This window comes from Cynocephalus volans, chromosome 8 (genome assembly GCF_027409185.1).
Source record: "Cynocephalus volans isolate mCynVol1 chromosome 8, mCynVol1.pri, whole genome shotgun sequence".
Classification (NCBI taxonomy): Eukaryota; Metazoa; Chordata; class Mammalia; order Dermoptera; family Cynocephalidae; genus Cynocephalus; species Cynocephalus volans.
Window position 1 is genome coordinate 9090683 of NC_084467.1, and position 15603 is coordinate 9106285.

The 15603-nt window shown below is 43.7% G+C and overlaps 1 protein-coding gene across 1 annotated transcript in view; it reads left to right on the forward strand.

The window, feature by feature from the left end:
* The first annotated feature begins 791 nt into the window (after positions 1–791).
* The window catches only part of DISP3 (dispatched RND transporter family member 3), a 30104-nt gene continuing 15292 nt past the window's right edge, over positions 792–15603 (forward strand). Inside the window, exons 1-6 of the mRNA XM_063106700.1 lie at positions 792–1845; positions 2461–2680; positions 11904–12040; positions 12989–13123; positions 13695–13855; positions 15184–15323. Of these exons, the coding sequence (XP_062962770.1) occupies positions 792–1845; positions 2461–2680; positions 11904–12040; positions 12989–13123; positions 13695–13855; positions 15184–15323 (1847 nt within the window). The remainder of the gene's footprint in view (positions 1846–2460; positions 2681–11903; positions 12041–12988; positions 13124–13694; positions 13856–15183; positions 15324–15603) is intronic.

A 15603-nucleotide genomic window follows, 5' to 3' on the forward strand; every position in this document is an offset into this window, starting at 1 on the left:
GCTTGTGCTCAAGTCTCAGGGAGGCAGATGCCTGGCCCCTGCCCGTGCCCAAAGGTTTGGTGTTGCTGGAGCTGCATATTAAGTGGTCTGAGCCTGACAAAACAGTGGCTGCAGCTGCAGCATCCCAGAGAGGGGGTGGGGAGCTATTGAGGGTTCTCCAGGAGAGCTATGACAGGCACCTAGCCCTGGCACACATCCATGGGCAATGGCTGAGCACCCAGAGGGGAGCAAAAACAAAATCTGCTTTTGTGACAGATAATAACTAATGTACTACACAGACTGCAGAGTACTTCCACCTCTGACACTTTTGTGATTGACCCCACGATCTTGTGAGGCAAGAATGGCCACTTCTGTTTATAGAAGAGGACTCCGAAGTTCAGAGAGGCCCACTGTCTTGCCATTGTTCACTCTGCCAGGACCAAAACCAGGGACTGTCTAATTTCAAAGATCACGTTCTTTCTCTTCTACCCTGATACTTCCCGAAGGTACTTTATAGCCGCTTTAAACAAAAGTGGTTGCAGTGGAGTCACATCTTACATTGGCCTTGTGTTCTCAAGCTGAAGAATGCAGCAAAAATTAAGAAATCATTTGAAATAACAGAATTTTTCTTTCTGTTTTGCACACAGGTGGTTGAATTCAGTTGAGTTACATGCCTGCTTGATGCAGTTCCATTGTCGTATTAGCATTTGGTTACGAATGGGCAGGGTTGGTACCCAGGGTTGGGCGAATGCCCCGCAGGGACCATGACCTTCTTCTCTCTAGCGGCTGACCCTCTCCCTCTCCTGTAGGCTATGGACACGGAGGATGACCCCTTGCTGCAGGATGTGTGGCTAGAGGAGGAGCAGGAGGAGGAAGAAGGAACGGGTGAGACCTTTAGGAGGGCCCGGAAGCCAGGGCCCCGACCTGGGGCAGGGGCGCAGTGTTGCTGGTGGCGCTGGACCTTGCCTTCCCTGCCCCCCACCTTGGGCTTCTGGAGTACCCTGGGCTGGGCCTTCACCAATCCGTGCTGTGCGGGGCTGGTGCTCTTCCTGGGCTGCAGCATCCCCATGGCCCTGTCAGCCTTCATGTTCCTCTACTACCCGCCACTGGACATTGACATCTCCTACAACGCCTTTGAGATCCGCAACCACGAGGCTTCCCAGCGTTTTGACGCCCTCGCCTTGGCACTCAAGTCCCAGTTTGGATCCTGGGGGCGCAACCGGCGCGACTTGGCCGACTTCACCTCCGAGACGCTTCAGCGCCTCATCTCAGAGCAGCTGCAGCAGTTGCATCTCGGCAACCGCTCGCGACAGGCCTCCAGACCCCCTCGCGCTGTTCCTGTGGCCACCCGGGGCACCTCTGCGGCCCCAAAGCCATCAGCCAATCGGAGCAGGCGTCTTCGGCGTGAGACCCCGCCCCTAGCAGATCTGGCAGCCAACCAGGGGCCAGACAAGAATGGGCGGTGCCAGCCCAGTGCCCCACCCCCCGCGGCAGCCACGGCCAATCAGAGCCGTGCCCGCAGGGGCGCCTCGCACTGGGACTACTCACGCGCATACGTGAGCGCCAACACCCAGACGCATGCGCACTGGCGCATCGAGCTCATCTTCCTGGCGCGCGGGGACGCGGAGCGCAACATTTTCACCAGTGAGCGGCTGGTCACGATCCACGAGATTGAGCGCAAGATCATGGACCACCCGGGTTTCCGGGAATTCTGCTGGAAGCCCCACGAGGTGCTCAAGGACCTGCCGCTTGGCTCCTACTCCTACTGCTCCCCGCCCAGCTCGCTCATGACCTACTTCTTCCCCACTGAGAGGGGTGGCAAGATCTACTACGACGGCATGGGCCAGGACCTGGCCGACATCCGGGGTGAGCAGGCCTGGGAGCGGCTGGGGCGGGGCCTGGGAGCGGCCGGGGCGGGGCTTGGCCCTGGATGTCGTGCTTTAGGGGCTTATAGGAGACTTGACCTTGAGTTGGAGGGTTTGGTCAGAGGAAGATAGCAAAGAGACTGGGGTAGAAGGAAGACTGAGGTCGGGTCAGTTTTAGGTAAATTAGGGATGGGACTTGAGGAAGGATGGAGCAGGGCCATAGAAGGGTTGTGAGGCTGTGGTGGCATTTGTGTGTGCCTTTTACGGGAGGACATTGGTGGGGCAAGACCCCGGGAGGAGGGACTAAAACAAAACTAGAAGGTGGAGTTATAGGACGGCAGAGACTGAGCCTTGGGATGAGGTGAGGTTCAAAGTGGAACGAAAATGTAAAGTTAGGTGGAAGCTGCCAGAGCAGGTCTTAGGGGGCTACTCCTCTTGGGAAGCTGTGGGTTCTCCAAGCCGTCCCTCTGTTCCATTAGGGACCTTTCGAGGCAGCCTGAGTGGGAGTTTCCTAGCTCCTTAGAAAGGGGTGAGGTGGTGAGGAGGGCAGGATGGCCTTGGGAGGGAGGGGGCTGGTGGGAGCTGAGCCCTTTGAGCCCGCACCCTGCCCCTGCAGGCTCCCTAGAGCTGGCCATGACTCACCCTGAGTTCTACTGGTACGTGGACGAGGGCCTCTCTGCAGACAATCTGAAGAGCTCCCTCCTGCGCAGCGAGATCCTGTTTGGAGCACCCCTGCCCAACTACTACTCAGTGGATGACCGCTGGGAGGAGCAACGGGCCAAGTTTCAGAGCTTCGTGGTCACCTACGTGGCCATGCTGGCCAAACAGTCTACTAGGTAGGAAGTCCAGCCACACCCTGGTGTGTGCCTGTCCTTGTGTTTTCCGGAAAAGGGCTATATTAGGGTAAGGAATTGGTTTTCAGGTGCCTCTTACTAGTAAACCCCAGATCTTCTTCCCCACGGTCTTTTTCCCTGGGAAGTTTTTCTTCCCCAAACAGGGGCAGAGCCAGGTACATCCTTGCTGTCACTCTGACGAGTGAAAGGCCCCCCATCTTGATCACTGCTAATGGTTAGTGAACATGACAGTTCTGGGGAAGTAAGAAATCCCAGAATTCTTGCCCTAAAGGTCGTGTGTGTTGACTTTCTCCTGAGATGGTGCTAGAGGTCTTTCTGGAAAGAGTACTGGCCAGGGAGTAAGGATTTCCTCCCAGCCTCTAATACCCAGGGAGACAGTAGGCAAGTCACTACTCCTCTAGGCATCCGTGTTCCTACTTGTCAAATGGTGATGATGATTCCCGCTACCCTTCTGAAGTCATTAGGAAGAGATGAACTAACAGACGTGAAAGTGCTTTGGGGTGGAAGGTGCTTAGGGATTTTGTGTCCAGGAATACAACTGGGTCCCTCCCCTCCAGGACAGTTCTGCTGGGCATTAATTCCAATGTCCTCTCAGTCCCTTGACCTGACAGGCCCATCCCAGGCACAGGGAGAATCATTCGGCCTGAAATACCCTTGTTCCTTCCGTTCCTCATCTATTATATTAAACAACTACTATAATAATCAGAGCTAACGTTTATTGAGCACTTAGTCTGTGCCACACACTGTTTGTTCTAAGCCCTTTATACTCATTATCTCATTCAATTCTCACACCAACCCAATGAGGTATGTGCTACTAAGATTATCTCCATTTTATAGTTGAGAAAACTGAGGTCCAGCACAATTGAGTAAGTTGTCCCAAACTTTAAAGCTCATAAGTGGTGGAGCAGGTTTCAGATCCAGGCCTTCTAATCCAGAGCCCTCGCCCCTTGTGTTTTTATGCCATTCGCTGTGCTAGGAGCCTTCTTCCTGCCCTACTTCTTTGCCGGGCAAACTCCTGTTCATCTGTTAAGATCCAACTTGGGCAACTTCTCCCTGAGCCTGGATCAAATGCCTGTCAGGAAAGAGCACACACAGACTTTGGAGTTAGGTATATCTGGAGTCAGATCCCAGTTACTCCACTTTAGGCAAAATCCCCGCCCTTAGGAAAAAAAGCCACTCTTTCCCATGCCCTCCCACTAGAGCTTCAAATCAATGGTGACAACCAGGGCCCTGTAGACTTGACTTTAGTGCCTTCTTTTATTCTATTATTGGTTACCTGAGAGAGGGCAATATGCACCTTGACTTATTACAGAATAATACAAATTGTTACTTTTACTATTTTCCTGATAATACTAAAATCTTAACATGTTTACTGCATTTATTGTCTTAAGGCCTTTTGTGGTTTTTGTTGCATGCATTTTAATTCTATATACATGTTAAATCCTATAAGATATTATATTATATAGATACTTTACTTATTTATGTTTATTCACATATTTACCTTTTCTGTTACTCTTCATTACTTTCTACAATTTCATGTTTCCCTCTGGGATCATTTTCCTTGTCTAAAGAATTCTCTTTAGTATTTTTTGTAGTGCAGGTTAGCTGGTGATAAATTTTCTGTTTAGCTAGGACACAACTTTATTTTACTTAAATCTTTGAAGTATATTTTTGTTGTATAGAATTATAACATGGCTGTTATCTGCTTTTAATACCTTAAAGATGTCACACTCCATTGTTTTCTGACTTCCATCAGTTCTGTAGAAAAGTCAACTGTAAATCTTTTTTTGTTGCTCCTTTAAAGGATTGTCATTTAGTCTCTGACTGCTTTTAAGATTTCTCTTTGTCCTTGGTTTCACCAGTCTTACTATGATGTATGCTGGAGTGTTTTCTCTGTCATTGTTTTGTTTTGTTTTGCTTTGAATGTGTTTTGTTTGGGGTCACAGAGCTTTTTTAATCTGTAGGTTGATAACAGTAATCAGTTTTAGAAAATTCCTGGCTGTTATATTTTCAGATATTGCTACTACCTTGTTCTCTGTCCCCTCTCCTTTTAGTACTCTAATTACACAAATGTTAGATCTCTTCACTGAGTCCTATGTGTCTTTAATGCTCTTATCTAGGTTTTATCTATTATTTTTTCTTTTTCTGTTTTTGTTTAGATATTCCAGTTCACTGATCCTGTCTTCTGTTTGTCTAATCTTCCCTTTAATGTCTATTGAGTTTTTGATGTTAATGTTCTATTTTTCTGTTGAAAATTTCCACTTGACTCTTTGTTGTAGATCTAAATCACTGGTGAAATTCCTCATCATTTTATTTATTTTGTCCACTTCTTCCTCTTTGTTCTTGAACTTATAGTTATTTTAAAGTTTTCATCAGCTAACTTTCAATTATGCATAACCTGTGGGTTTGTTTCTGTGGTCTGTTCTTTCACTTGGTTTTGGGTCATGTAGTCTTGCCTGTGGGTATGTCTGGTAATTTTTATTAAGTGATTAACATTGTGTATAAAAAACACAGAGGTTCAGATAATGTTATTTCCCGCAGAGAAGGTTTATCCTTCCCTTCAGTAGGCAGGTGTGGCTGATCACCTTAGACAGTCAGTGACTGCACTGAGTTGAGGATGGCTTGCAGCCCTGAAAAGTCTGAGTCTATTCCTTCTCTGTCCTAGGTTCTCTAAGAGTTTTAACAGAGAGTATGGTGTTTTCTGAAGAGTTCCTTCCTCTGACAGATTTCACACTCTAATCTTTGTCTCTAAAAGCTGTTTAAAAAAACCTTCTACTCTGCTTTTTCAGAGGCTTTCTGTTTAGGTTTTTATAGCCTCAGGCCCCACACAGCCCTAGTCTTCAGCAGAAGTACTGAGGGGGAAAGTGGCCATGTGCTCTGCTGGTCTGTAAGTCTCTGAGCAAAGCTCTGTTAGTTTATCTGACTCCCAGCCAAGATTTTCAGCCTTCTGCCCATGTTCACAATCTGAAAATGCTTCCAGGGTAAACACAGCTGTAGAAGGGCAGCTTACCTTTCCTAGGTTCTCCCCTTTCTATAGTCTTAGCCCTCTAGTTTTTATTACTTAAGCAACTCTCTGCTGTCATCACAGATGATTTCTGAATTTTATCTGACATTTTAGTAGTTCTAGGCAAAGACACTGGCCTTCCATGGGCTATACTTTTCTACTCGAGAGTAAAAGTTTCAGCCTGTGTCTTTTCATAGCCAGCAACTAGGACAGGACCTGGAACCTAGAAGACATTCTATAAATGCTATACAAATTAATGTGTGAATAAATAAATGATTGATTTAACTTGCAATTTTCTACTCTCATGAAAGGACAATTAACCTATTTAATCCAACAAAGTAAATAATCGAGAGATCTTTTCTCCTTGGCTTTAAAATGTCACGTTTGTGTTTTTTAATAGCTTTATTGAGGTATAATTGACATACAAACAACTACACATATTTAAACTTTACAATTTGGTTAGTTTTCACACATGTATACACCGTGAAACCTTCAACACAATCAAGATAGTGAACATATCTGTCACCACCAATGTGTTTCCTCATGTTACCTTAATAAAGGGTCCATCCCAATCCTGCCTCCCCACCCCCACACTAGGCAACCACTTTCTGATTTTGATCATTATATATTGGTTTTTATTTTCTGGAATTTTATGTACATAGCTTCTGTCTTAGTCCACTCTCTGTTTCTATAACAGAATACCACAGACTGGGTAATTTATAAATAATAGAAATTTATTTCTCACAGTTCTGGAGGCTGGGAAGTTCAATATCAAGATACCAGCATCTTGCAGGGGCCTCCTTGGAGAGTCATCCCATTGCAGAAGGGCAAAAAAAGGGCGAGAAGAGAGCAAGAGATCACACTCGCAACCTCAAGACCTCTTATAATCAGCATTAATCCATTCATGAGAGTGGAGCTCTCCTGGCCTAAATACCTCTTAAAAGTCCCACAAGTTCTTCTCAACACTGTTACATTGGGTATTAAGTTTCCAATACATGAACTTCAAACCATAGCAGCATGAAACACATTCAGACCATGGCAGCATCATTTAGTATGTACTCTTTTAACTGGACTCTTTCATTTTGTCTAGTTATTTTGAGTTGTATCCATGTTGTTGCCTGTATCAATAGTTTATTTTTTTAATTCTGCGTAGTATTCCATTGTATGGAGATGCCACATTTTGTTCATTCACTTACCTGTTAATGGATATTTGGGTTGTTTCCAGGTTCGGCTATTACAGATTAAGCTGCTATGAACATTCATGTACAAGCCTTTGTGTGGACATATATTTTCACTTGTCTTAGATAAATATCTAGGGGTGAAATGACTGGATCATATAGTAGGTGTATGTTTAACTTTTTAAGAAACTGCTAAACTGTTTTCTAAATTGGTCATACCATTTTACATTCCCACCAGCAGTGTATAAGAATTCCAGTTCTCCCATATCCTTTGTAATGCTTGATATGGTCAGTTTAAAATTTTTTAGACATTCTAATATGTGTGTAGTGGTATCTTATCTAATTTGCATTTCCCTAATTACTAGTGATGTGGGGAATCTTTTCATGTGTTTATTTGACATTCATTTTACTTCTTTGGTGAACTGTCTATGCAGATCTTTTGCCCATTTTTAAATTAGGTTTTACATTTAGTACAATGATTTTCCATTTTGAGTGAATTTTTGTATATGGTGCAAAGTATGGATATCATGTGGATATCCAATTGTTCCAACATCAATTGTTGTAAATACTATTTTTTCTCTACTGACTTGCTTTTCCACCTTGAACAAAAATCTATTGTCCATATATGTGTTGGTCTGTTTCTGGACTTTGTATCTTATTCCATTGATCTCTTCATTTATCTGTACACTAGAACCACACCGTCTTGATTATTGTAGCTTTATACCAAGTCTTGAAATCCAACAGTGTTTGTCTTCCAACAGTGTTCTATTTTTTTTTTTTTTTGAAGTTGCTTTAGTTATTCTGGGTTCTTTGCATTTCCATATGAATTTTGGAATCAGCTCATCTCTTTCTACAAAAAAAAGAATAATAATAAAGTCTGCTGGGATCTCGATTGTGATTATGTGGGATCCCTAGATCAGTCTGAGGAGAACTAACATCATAATATTGAGTCTTCCAACCCATGACTATAATCTATCTGGCATCTTTTATCCCTAAGTGTTTCATATTTCTATGCTATTATAAGTAGTGGTATTTTTAAAATTTCAATCCCAATTATTAGTTGCTGGTATTTAGAAACACAATTAGTTTTGTGTCCCATAACCTTGCTAAACTAACTTATTAGTTCTTGTAGGTTTTTTGTGTGTATTTTTTTTATAGATTCCATTGAATTTTCTACATAGGTAATCATATTTCTTGCTAATAGATACAGTTTTACTCCTTCTTTTCCAACTTGGATTCCTTTTATTTCTTTTTTTTGTCGTTTTCGTGACCGGCACTCAGCCAGTGAGTGCACCGGCCATTCCTATATAGGATCCGAACCCGCGGCGGGAGCGTCACCGCGCTCCCAGCACCACACTCTCCCGAGTGCGCCACGGGCTCGGCCCTGGTTTCCTTTTATTTCTTTTCCTTGCCTGATTGCACTGGCTAGCACCTCCAGAACAATATTGAATAGAAGTGATGAGAGTGGAAGTTTCTGTCTTATTAAAGTATGTAGGTTTTTTTTAGGTGTCCTTGAAGAGGTTAAGGAAGTTCCTTTCTACTCCTAATTTGCTGGCAGTATCATCAGTAATGAATATTGGACTTTTTTCAGATGTTTTTGTTGCATCTGTAGAGATGATCACATAGTTTCTTCTTTTTTAGTATAATATGGTGAATTATATTGATTGAACTGTTCATTCCTGGGTAAACCCCCCTTGATCATGATGTCTTGTCTTTTTCATTCTGTTTATATTGTGTATTCGTGGACACAATATGCTTATCATAGACACTGTACTATAGTTGTCTTGTAATATCTTTGTCTGATTTTGGTATCAGGGTAATTGTGACATAATAGAATGGGTTAGGAAGTTTCCCTTTTCTTCAGTTTTCTGGAGAGTTTGTATAGAAGTGGTATTAGTATTATTTTTTCCTTAAATGTTTGGTAGAATTTGCCAATAAAACTGTCTGGGGCTGAAGTTTTCTTTATGGGAAGATTTTTAACTACAAATTCAATTTTTAAAATAGTAAGTACTAAGGTTATTTATTTTTTTCTTGCATGAGTTTTGATAGTTTAAGTCAATGGAATTTTTCCATTTTATTTATATTGTCAAATTTGTTGGTAAAAAGTGATTCATAATATTTCTTTATTATCTTTTAAATGTTTGTAGTAACTGTAGTGATGTTGACTCTTTCATGTGTGTCTCCCTCTTTTTTCGTGATTAGTCTGGCTAGAGGCTTATCAATTTTATTGATCTTCTCAAAGAACTAGCTATGGGTTTCATTGACTTTGTTGCTTTTTCTGTTTTCCATTTCATTGATTTCTGTTGTTATCTTTATTATTTCCTTTCTTCTGCTTACTTTATATTTAATTTTCTCTTGTTCTACTTTCTTAAAATAGAAGCTGAGGTTATTGATTTGAAGCCTTTCTTCTTTTCTCATATAGATGTTTAGTGCTATAAAATTTCCCTTAAGTACTACTGCTTTAGAACATCCCGCAAATTTTGATATGTTGTATTTTAATTTTCATTCAGTTAAAAATACTTTCTGTTTTTCCATTTGATTTATTCTTTGACCTGTGTGTTATTTTAAAATATGCTATTTTGTTTCCAAACATTTAGGAATTTTCCAGATATCTTTTTGTTACTGATTTTTAACTTAATTTCATTGTGGTTGGAGAACATACTTTGGATGACTTGAGTCCTTGTGAATTTATTGAGTCTTATTTATAGTCCAATATATGGTCTGTCTTGCTAAATGTTCCCTATGCACTCAAAAAGAATGTGTATTCTGTTGTTATTGAGTGGAGTGTACTGTAAGTGTTAATTAGATCAAGTTTGTTGATGGTATTGTTCAAGTCCTCTATATCCTTACTGATTTTCTGTTTAATCTAGCCATTAGTGAGAGGGGGATATTAAAATGTCCAACTATTAACTGTGGATTTCTCAATTTTTTTTTCAGTTCTATCAGTTTTTGCCTCGAGTATTTTAAAGCTCTCTTTTTAGATGCAAAAACATTTATTCTCTTGATGAATTGAGCCCTTTTTCATTTTGAAATTACATCTTTATCCTGGTACTATTATTTACTCTAAGATTTACTTCATTTGTTACTTATATAATCAGTTCGTCTTTGTTTCGATTCATGTTAGCATAGAACATCTTTCTCTGTCCCTTGGGTTTTAACCTATTTGTGTCTTTATACTTAAAGTGGGTTTCATGTAGGCACCTGGATCTTGATTTTTTAAATTCTGCCTGACATTCTCTGCCTTTGAATTGGTGTGTTTAAATCATTTACAGTTAATGCAATTATTAACATGGTTAATTTTATTCTATTTGTCCCATATATTATCTGTTCCCCTTTTGTTCTCTTTTGCCTTCTTTTGAATGGGCTGAATGTTTTTCTATGATTCCATTTTATCTCCTTTGTTAGCTTTTTAGGTGTAACTCTTTATTTTAATGATTGCTTTGAGGTATGTAGTGTATACACCTTTAAATTATTATAGTACATCTTCAAATAATGTTATATTATTTTATGTATAATATCATTTATGACAGCCTTACAATGCTGTACTGTCTCCTGGGTTTTATGCTATTGCTGCCACACATCTTATTTTTATGTATGTTATAAACCCCACACTACATTGTTATTTTTGTTTAAATGGTCAGTTATCTTTTAAAGGGATTTAAGTAAATAAGAAAAATTAATAAATTTATTCATGTCATTTACATTTCCAGTGGTGTTCGTTCTTTTGTGTAGATCCATATTTTCATATATTATCATTTTCCTTCTGCCCAAAGGACTTCCTTTAACATCTCTTGTAGTGTGGGTGTATTGGAGATTAACTATTTCAGCTTTTGTGTATCTGAAAAAGTCTTTATTTTGCTTTTGTTTTCGAGATAATTTTTTCTGGGTACAAAATTCTGGGTTGACTTTTTCCCCACTATCTAAAGGATGTTGCTGCAGTGTTTTCTAACTTGCATTGTTTCCAGTGAGAAGTCTGCTGTCAGCCTTATCTTTGTTCCTTTGTACGTGATGTGTCTTTTTCTTCAGGTTCCTTTTAAGATTTTCTCTTGTCATTGTTTTTGAGCAATTTGATTATTATGTGCATTGCTGTAGCTTTATTCATGATTTTTGGTGCGTGAGGTTGCTTGAGCTTCTTGGATCAATGGATTTATAGTTTTCATCGAGTCTGGAACATTTTCAGCCTCCCTTGGGGAGCTCAATAACCCAAATATTAGGCTGCACTGAGGAGTGGAAACTCTCTCAAGGCAGCAAGCCAAGATAATCATAGGGCCCATTTTTTTCTTATATCTCAGAGATCATCATCCTTTGTTGTCTGATGTCCAAAGTCTCATTTCATATATTTTCTCATATTTTTGTTGGTTCCAGTGAGAAGGTAAATGTAGAGTTCCTCTTGTTAGTCCATCTTGGCCAGAAGCAGATGTCACTCTGTTTGTATTTTAAAACCGAGTTTGACCAACCTAGTCCTGTATTCTTTATTGAAAATAGCTTGTGTTGGCTGATTGGTTAACTCAGTTGGTTAGAGCACAGCCTTATAACACCAAGGTCATGGGTTCAGATCCTTGTACCAGCCAGCTGCAAAGAAAAACAAAACAAAAAAAGAAACAAACAAACAAAACTTGCATTAAGCACACACTGAATAGCAGTGTAAAACTAAGTATCTGGAAGCCAGTTTGAATTTAAAATTTTGCTGTGGATAATCGAGAATTGGAAGATGACATAGAATCTGATTATAATTGATTATTATCTGTGTAGAGCAGTGGTTCTCAATCTTGGCCATACATCTGAATCACCTGAGAGATTTAACAAACTCTAATGATTCAGCCCCACCCCAGAAATTCTGACTTAATCTGTCTAGAGTTTGGCCTGGACATCAGGATTTTTGGAAGTCCCCAGGTGATTTTAACGTGCAGCCAAGGTAAAGAGCCATTGGTAAAGTGGGTAGCTCCTGGTCCTCCTCCAAGTGTTCACAGCCATCTCTAAATCCCTTTCCATCTTTCCTCTCTCCATGTACTCCTTTCCCCAGCAAAGTCCAGGTTCTCTATGGGGGGACAGACCTCTTTGACTATGAGGTGCGTAGAACCTTCAACAATGACATGCTCCTGGCCTTCATCAGCAGCAGCTGCATCGCTGCCCTGGTCTACATCCTCACCTCCTGCTCAGGTAGGGCTTCCCTGAAGGACCAGCCTGGAGCCAGCCCTCTTCTCTTTTCCCAGTGTGCTCCTGTCTGGCTAAAGCTTGCCTTCTCAAGAATGCCAGTAATAGTCTTGAACCCAGCATGTCAGAGCTTGGGGTGGTGGTGCTCAGAAATCATCTTTTAACTCTAGGCAGGCAGAGGCCAAGAGAGGTTGGATCTTACCCAAGGGCTCCCACCCCCAGGACCTCACACAGTTTGACTTTTAGCCCTTTGACCATTTTTCTCCTATCGATAGCTTTGTGTTGTGGAGTCTGGGGTTTTGGACTCTCCCCTATGTATTATTCTGTAACCTGTTTAATGGTCCCAATTCAGCTGCCCCTTTTCCCCCAGTTCACATTTCCCTCTCTACCTCCCCATGTACACTAGCTGGTTCTTACTGCTGTCAGTGTACAGTAGACATATTCTATTGCACAAGTGAAAAAGAGATGGTAATACCTTCAAAAATAGAAATACCTTTAAAAATTTTGCATTCATCCGTGCAACAAATATTTATTGGTTACCAACTACGTGCCAGATGCTGTAAGGTGCCAGAGATCTGGTGGTAGACCTAATAGACACAGTGCCTACCCCCATGTAACCTCTAGTCTCCTGGGGTGACAGACATTAAATATATAATGTTCATAATTCTGTTACTAGAGGTAAATTCTGCAGAGATGAGGTCCCACAGGCTACCTGACTTACTCAGAGTTGGCTGCATCTCTTTCACTCGGGCCTCCTGCCAGCACATTCTTTGGGCATGGAGAACTGAGAATTGGTCCTACACCTGTGATGGGAACAGACAGGGTGGCGAAGGGTGCCTGGGGCAAGGGCCGGGTATAAGGTAGGACCCAGTCAAAGTCAATGACACTGAAGGGGGTTTGTGTTCCATGATAGCCCTCCCCACTTTGTCACCTTGTGCCCCTTGCCCTGCCCAGTGTTCCTGTCCTTCTTCGGGATTGCCAGCATTGGTCTCAGCTGCCTGGTGGCACTCTTCCTGTATCATGTGGTCTTTGGTATCCAGTACTTGGGCATCCTCAATGGAGTGGCTGCCTTCGTGATAGTGGGCATTGGTGAGTTGCCTCTGTTGTCATGGCAGTGGGCCTCCCACATGGGGACTCTGCCTCTTCCCCCAAAAAGGGCCTTCTCCCTAGGCTCAAAGCCTGGCTTCTATAGGGGCTCTAAAAAGTCCCCTGTCAGGCCTCAGAGCCTTGGAGTGTGGGGGTTAGAATAGGAGTGGCTGTTGTTGGCTCCTGGCTTAGTTGCGTAAAGTACCTGTGTCATAGAATATGGGTGGCAGGCAGATCCTTGGCATGTGGTGGGTGGAGAGAGCAGAGGAGTTTGCTGGGTAGAGGTGAGGATGGTGGGAAAGGCCTAGGAAGTGTGGAAAGGAGGATAAGATTTGGGAAAAGGCCTAGTTCTGGGGGTGGGGCCAAGCAGCTTGGTGGGCGGGGCTTGGACTCTTTGGTGGGAAGATCCGATAAGGTGGGTCTTTCCAAACTCCATGCTCAGGACTAGGACTCTCCTGGAGCCTTTCCTCTCTGGAGGCCACTCAGAGCTGGGCCAGGCCCAGGTTGGGCCTGATTCTGGAGACTGCAGCGTGACCCCGAGCCCACCCTCCCGAGCTGCGACTTCCTCCCGCAGGTGTAGACGACGTTTTTGTGTTCATCAACACCTACCGCCAGGCCACGCACCTGGAGGACCCGCAGCTGCGGATGATCTACACCATCCGGACGGCAGGGAAGGCCACCTTCTTCACCTCCCTGACCACGGCCGCAGCCTACGCAGCTAACGTCTTCTCCCAGGTGGGAGACCCGCCCCTCTGTCACTGTCCTCCCCTCCTCCTTCCTCCCATGCACACCTGACCCCTGGTCTCTGCTCACCCCACCGCCCCTTTTCTGTTCACACAGCCTTTGCCTCCAGGTACCTGCCGTGTCTCTAGAGTGAGTCCATTTTTGTTACTAATCACCCATTATCAAAACTTAGTGAATGGGAAAATTATAATAATACAAACAGTATTTATTACCAGTACTCATTAATAGTAATCCAGCCTCTGCCCTAAAGGGTATTTGACAGTTTCCAAAGCTCTTTACACTTACTCTTCATTACCTGTGACAAACGTACAAGACCATCCCTATTTTCCTAATACGGAAACTGAGGCCCAGAGAGGTAAAGTGACTTCCTCAAGGTCACACAGCTGGTAAGGGACGAGCCTGGCCAAGTCCCCTGACTTCTGGTCCAGAGCCATTCCCACCCACCTGCTTCATGCTGCGTTTTTGTCCCTGATGCTGACTTCCTCTTCCCCATGCTCCATCGGGCCTCTGACTGGGGTGTGGGAGAAGGTGCTAAATTCAGCTGTGCCCTTGCTGCTGAAACAAACCAAAAGACAGTGAGTCAGCCCAAATCTTTGAGAGATTTTATGACCTGGGCCAGTAGCCCATCTAGAAACCACTTGATGCTTTGGCTTATCCAGGCCTTCCTGGAGAACTGCATCCAGAAAGTAGGCGGAGCTGGGTTCAAGTACTGCTGTGTGACCTTGGGTGGGTTGTTTAACCTCTCTGAGCCTCACTTTCCTCATGTGTGGATTATTCAGGGACTGACATGAGAAGATGGTTGTGAAAGTGTTTCACAAAGAGCACAGGCTTGTCTCCTTGTTCGTTACAGTTTTCTTCCAGCTGGCACATCCCTATGCAGGTTCCTGTGACATGTCCAGAGCATACCCATTGCTCCTAGTCCCCAGCCTCCCTGCTTCCGTCATGTGACAATGATCTCTCCCTTCCTCCTCACTGACACATGGCCTGGTCCAACAGGATGCATTTTCCTCTATTCCTTATTTGTTCATGTAGTGACAGCTACTGAGCACTTACTCTGTGCCAGACACTGTTCGCTGCAGTGGGCTGCAGAGAGACAAGAGCCTTCACTCTCAAGGTGGAGACCCTCCCTCCGCTGCTGTGCTCCTTGGCACCAGCCCTTGGCTGCTGGTGTCCTCCTCAGCTGGTGGCTGGCATTCCAGCAGCCTAGGCTTTCTCATCCTGCCTCAGTCTGGGAGTAGTCTGGGGTCCAGAGTGTCTTTGGCTGCAGGAGTACCCAGGCCCACCCAGCCCCACATCCCTCTCTCTCTCTCCATCACCAGATCCCGGCTGTCCATGACTTTGGCCTGTTCATGTCTCTCATCGTGTCCTGCTGCTGGCTGGCCGTGCTCTTCACCATGCCAGCAGCCCTGGGCCTCTGGAGCCTGTACCTTGCCCCATTGGAGAGCTCCTGCCAGACCAGGTGAGCTTGGCCGTGTCCTCTTCTCACTGACTATTCCTAACCGGCCTCCGGGCACACCAGCTTCTATTCTGCAAGCCTTTTTGGTTCATTAGTGAGCACCTTCTGTATGCCCAGTCCTGTGCTAGGCAGAGGGACAAGGGAAGGAGAAGATGCTTCTGTCTAGTAATTACCATTTGTGACCACCTACTGCATGCCAGGAAGTGGCAAAGCACTTTTGTACAAGCTCTTGTGATACCACCCCCATCCCCCTGAACCCCGGCAGCTGGGTCCTCTTCTTATG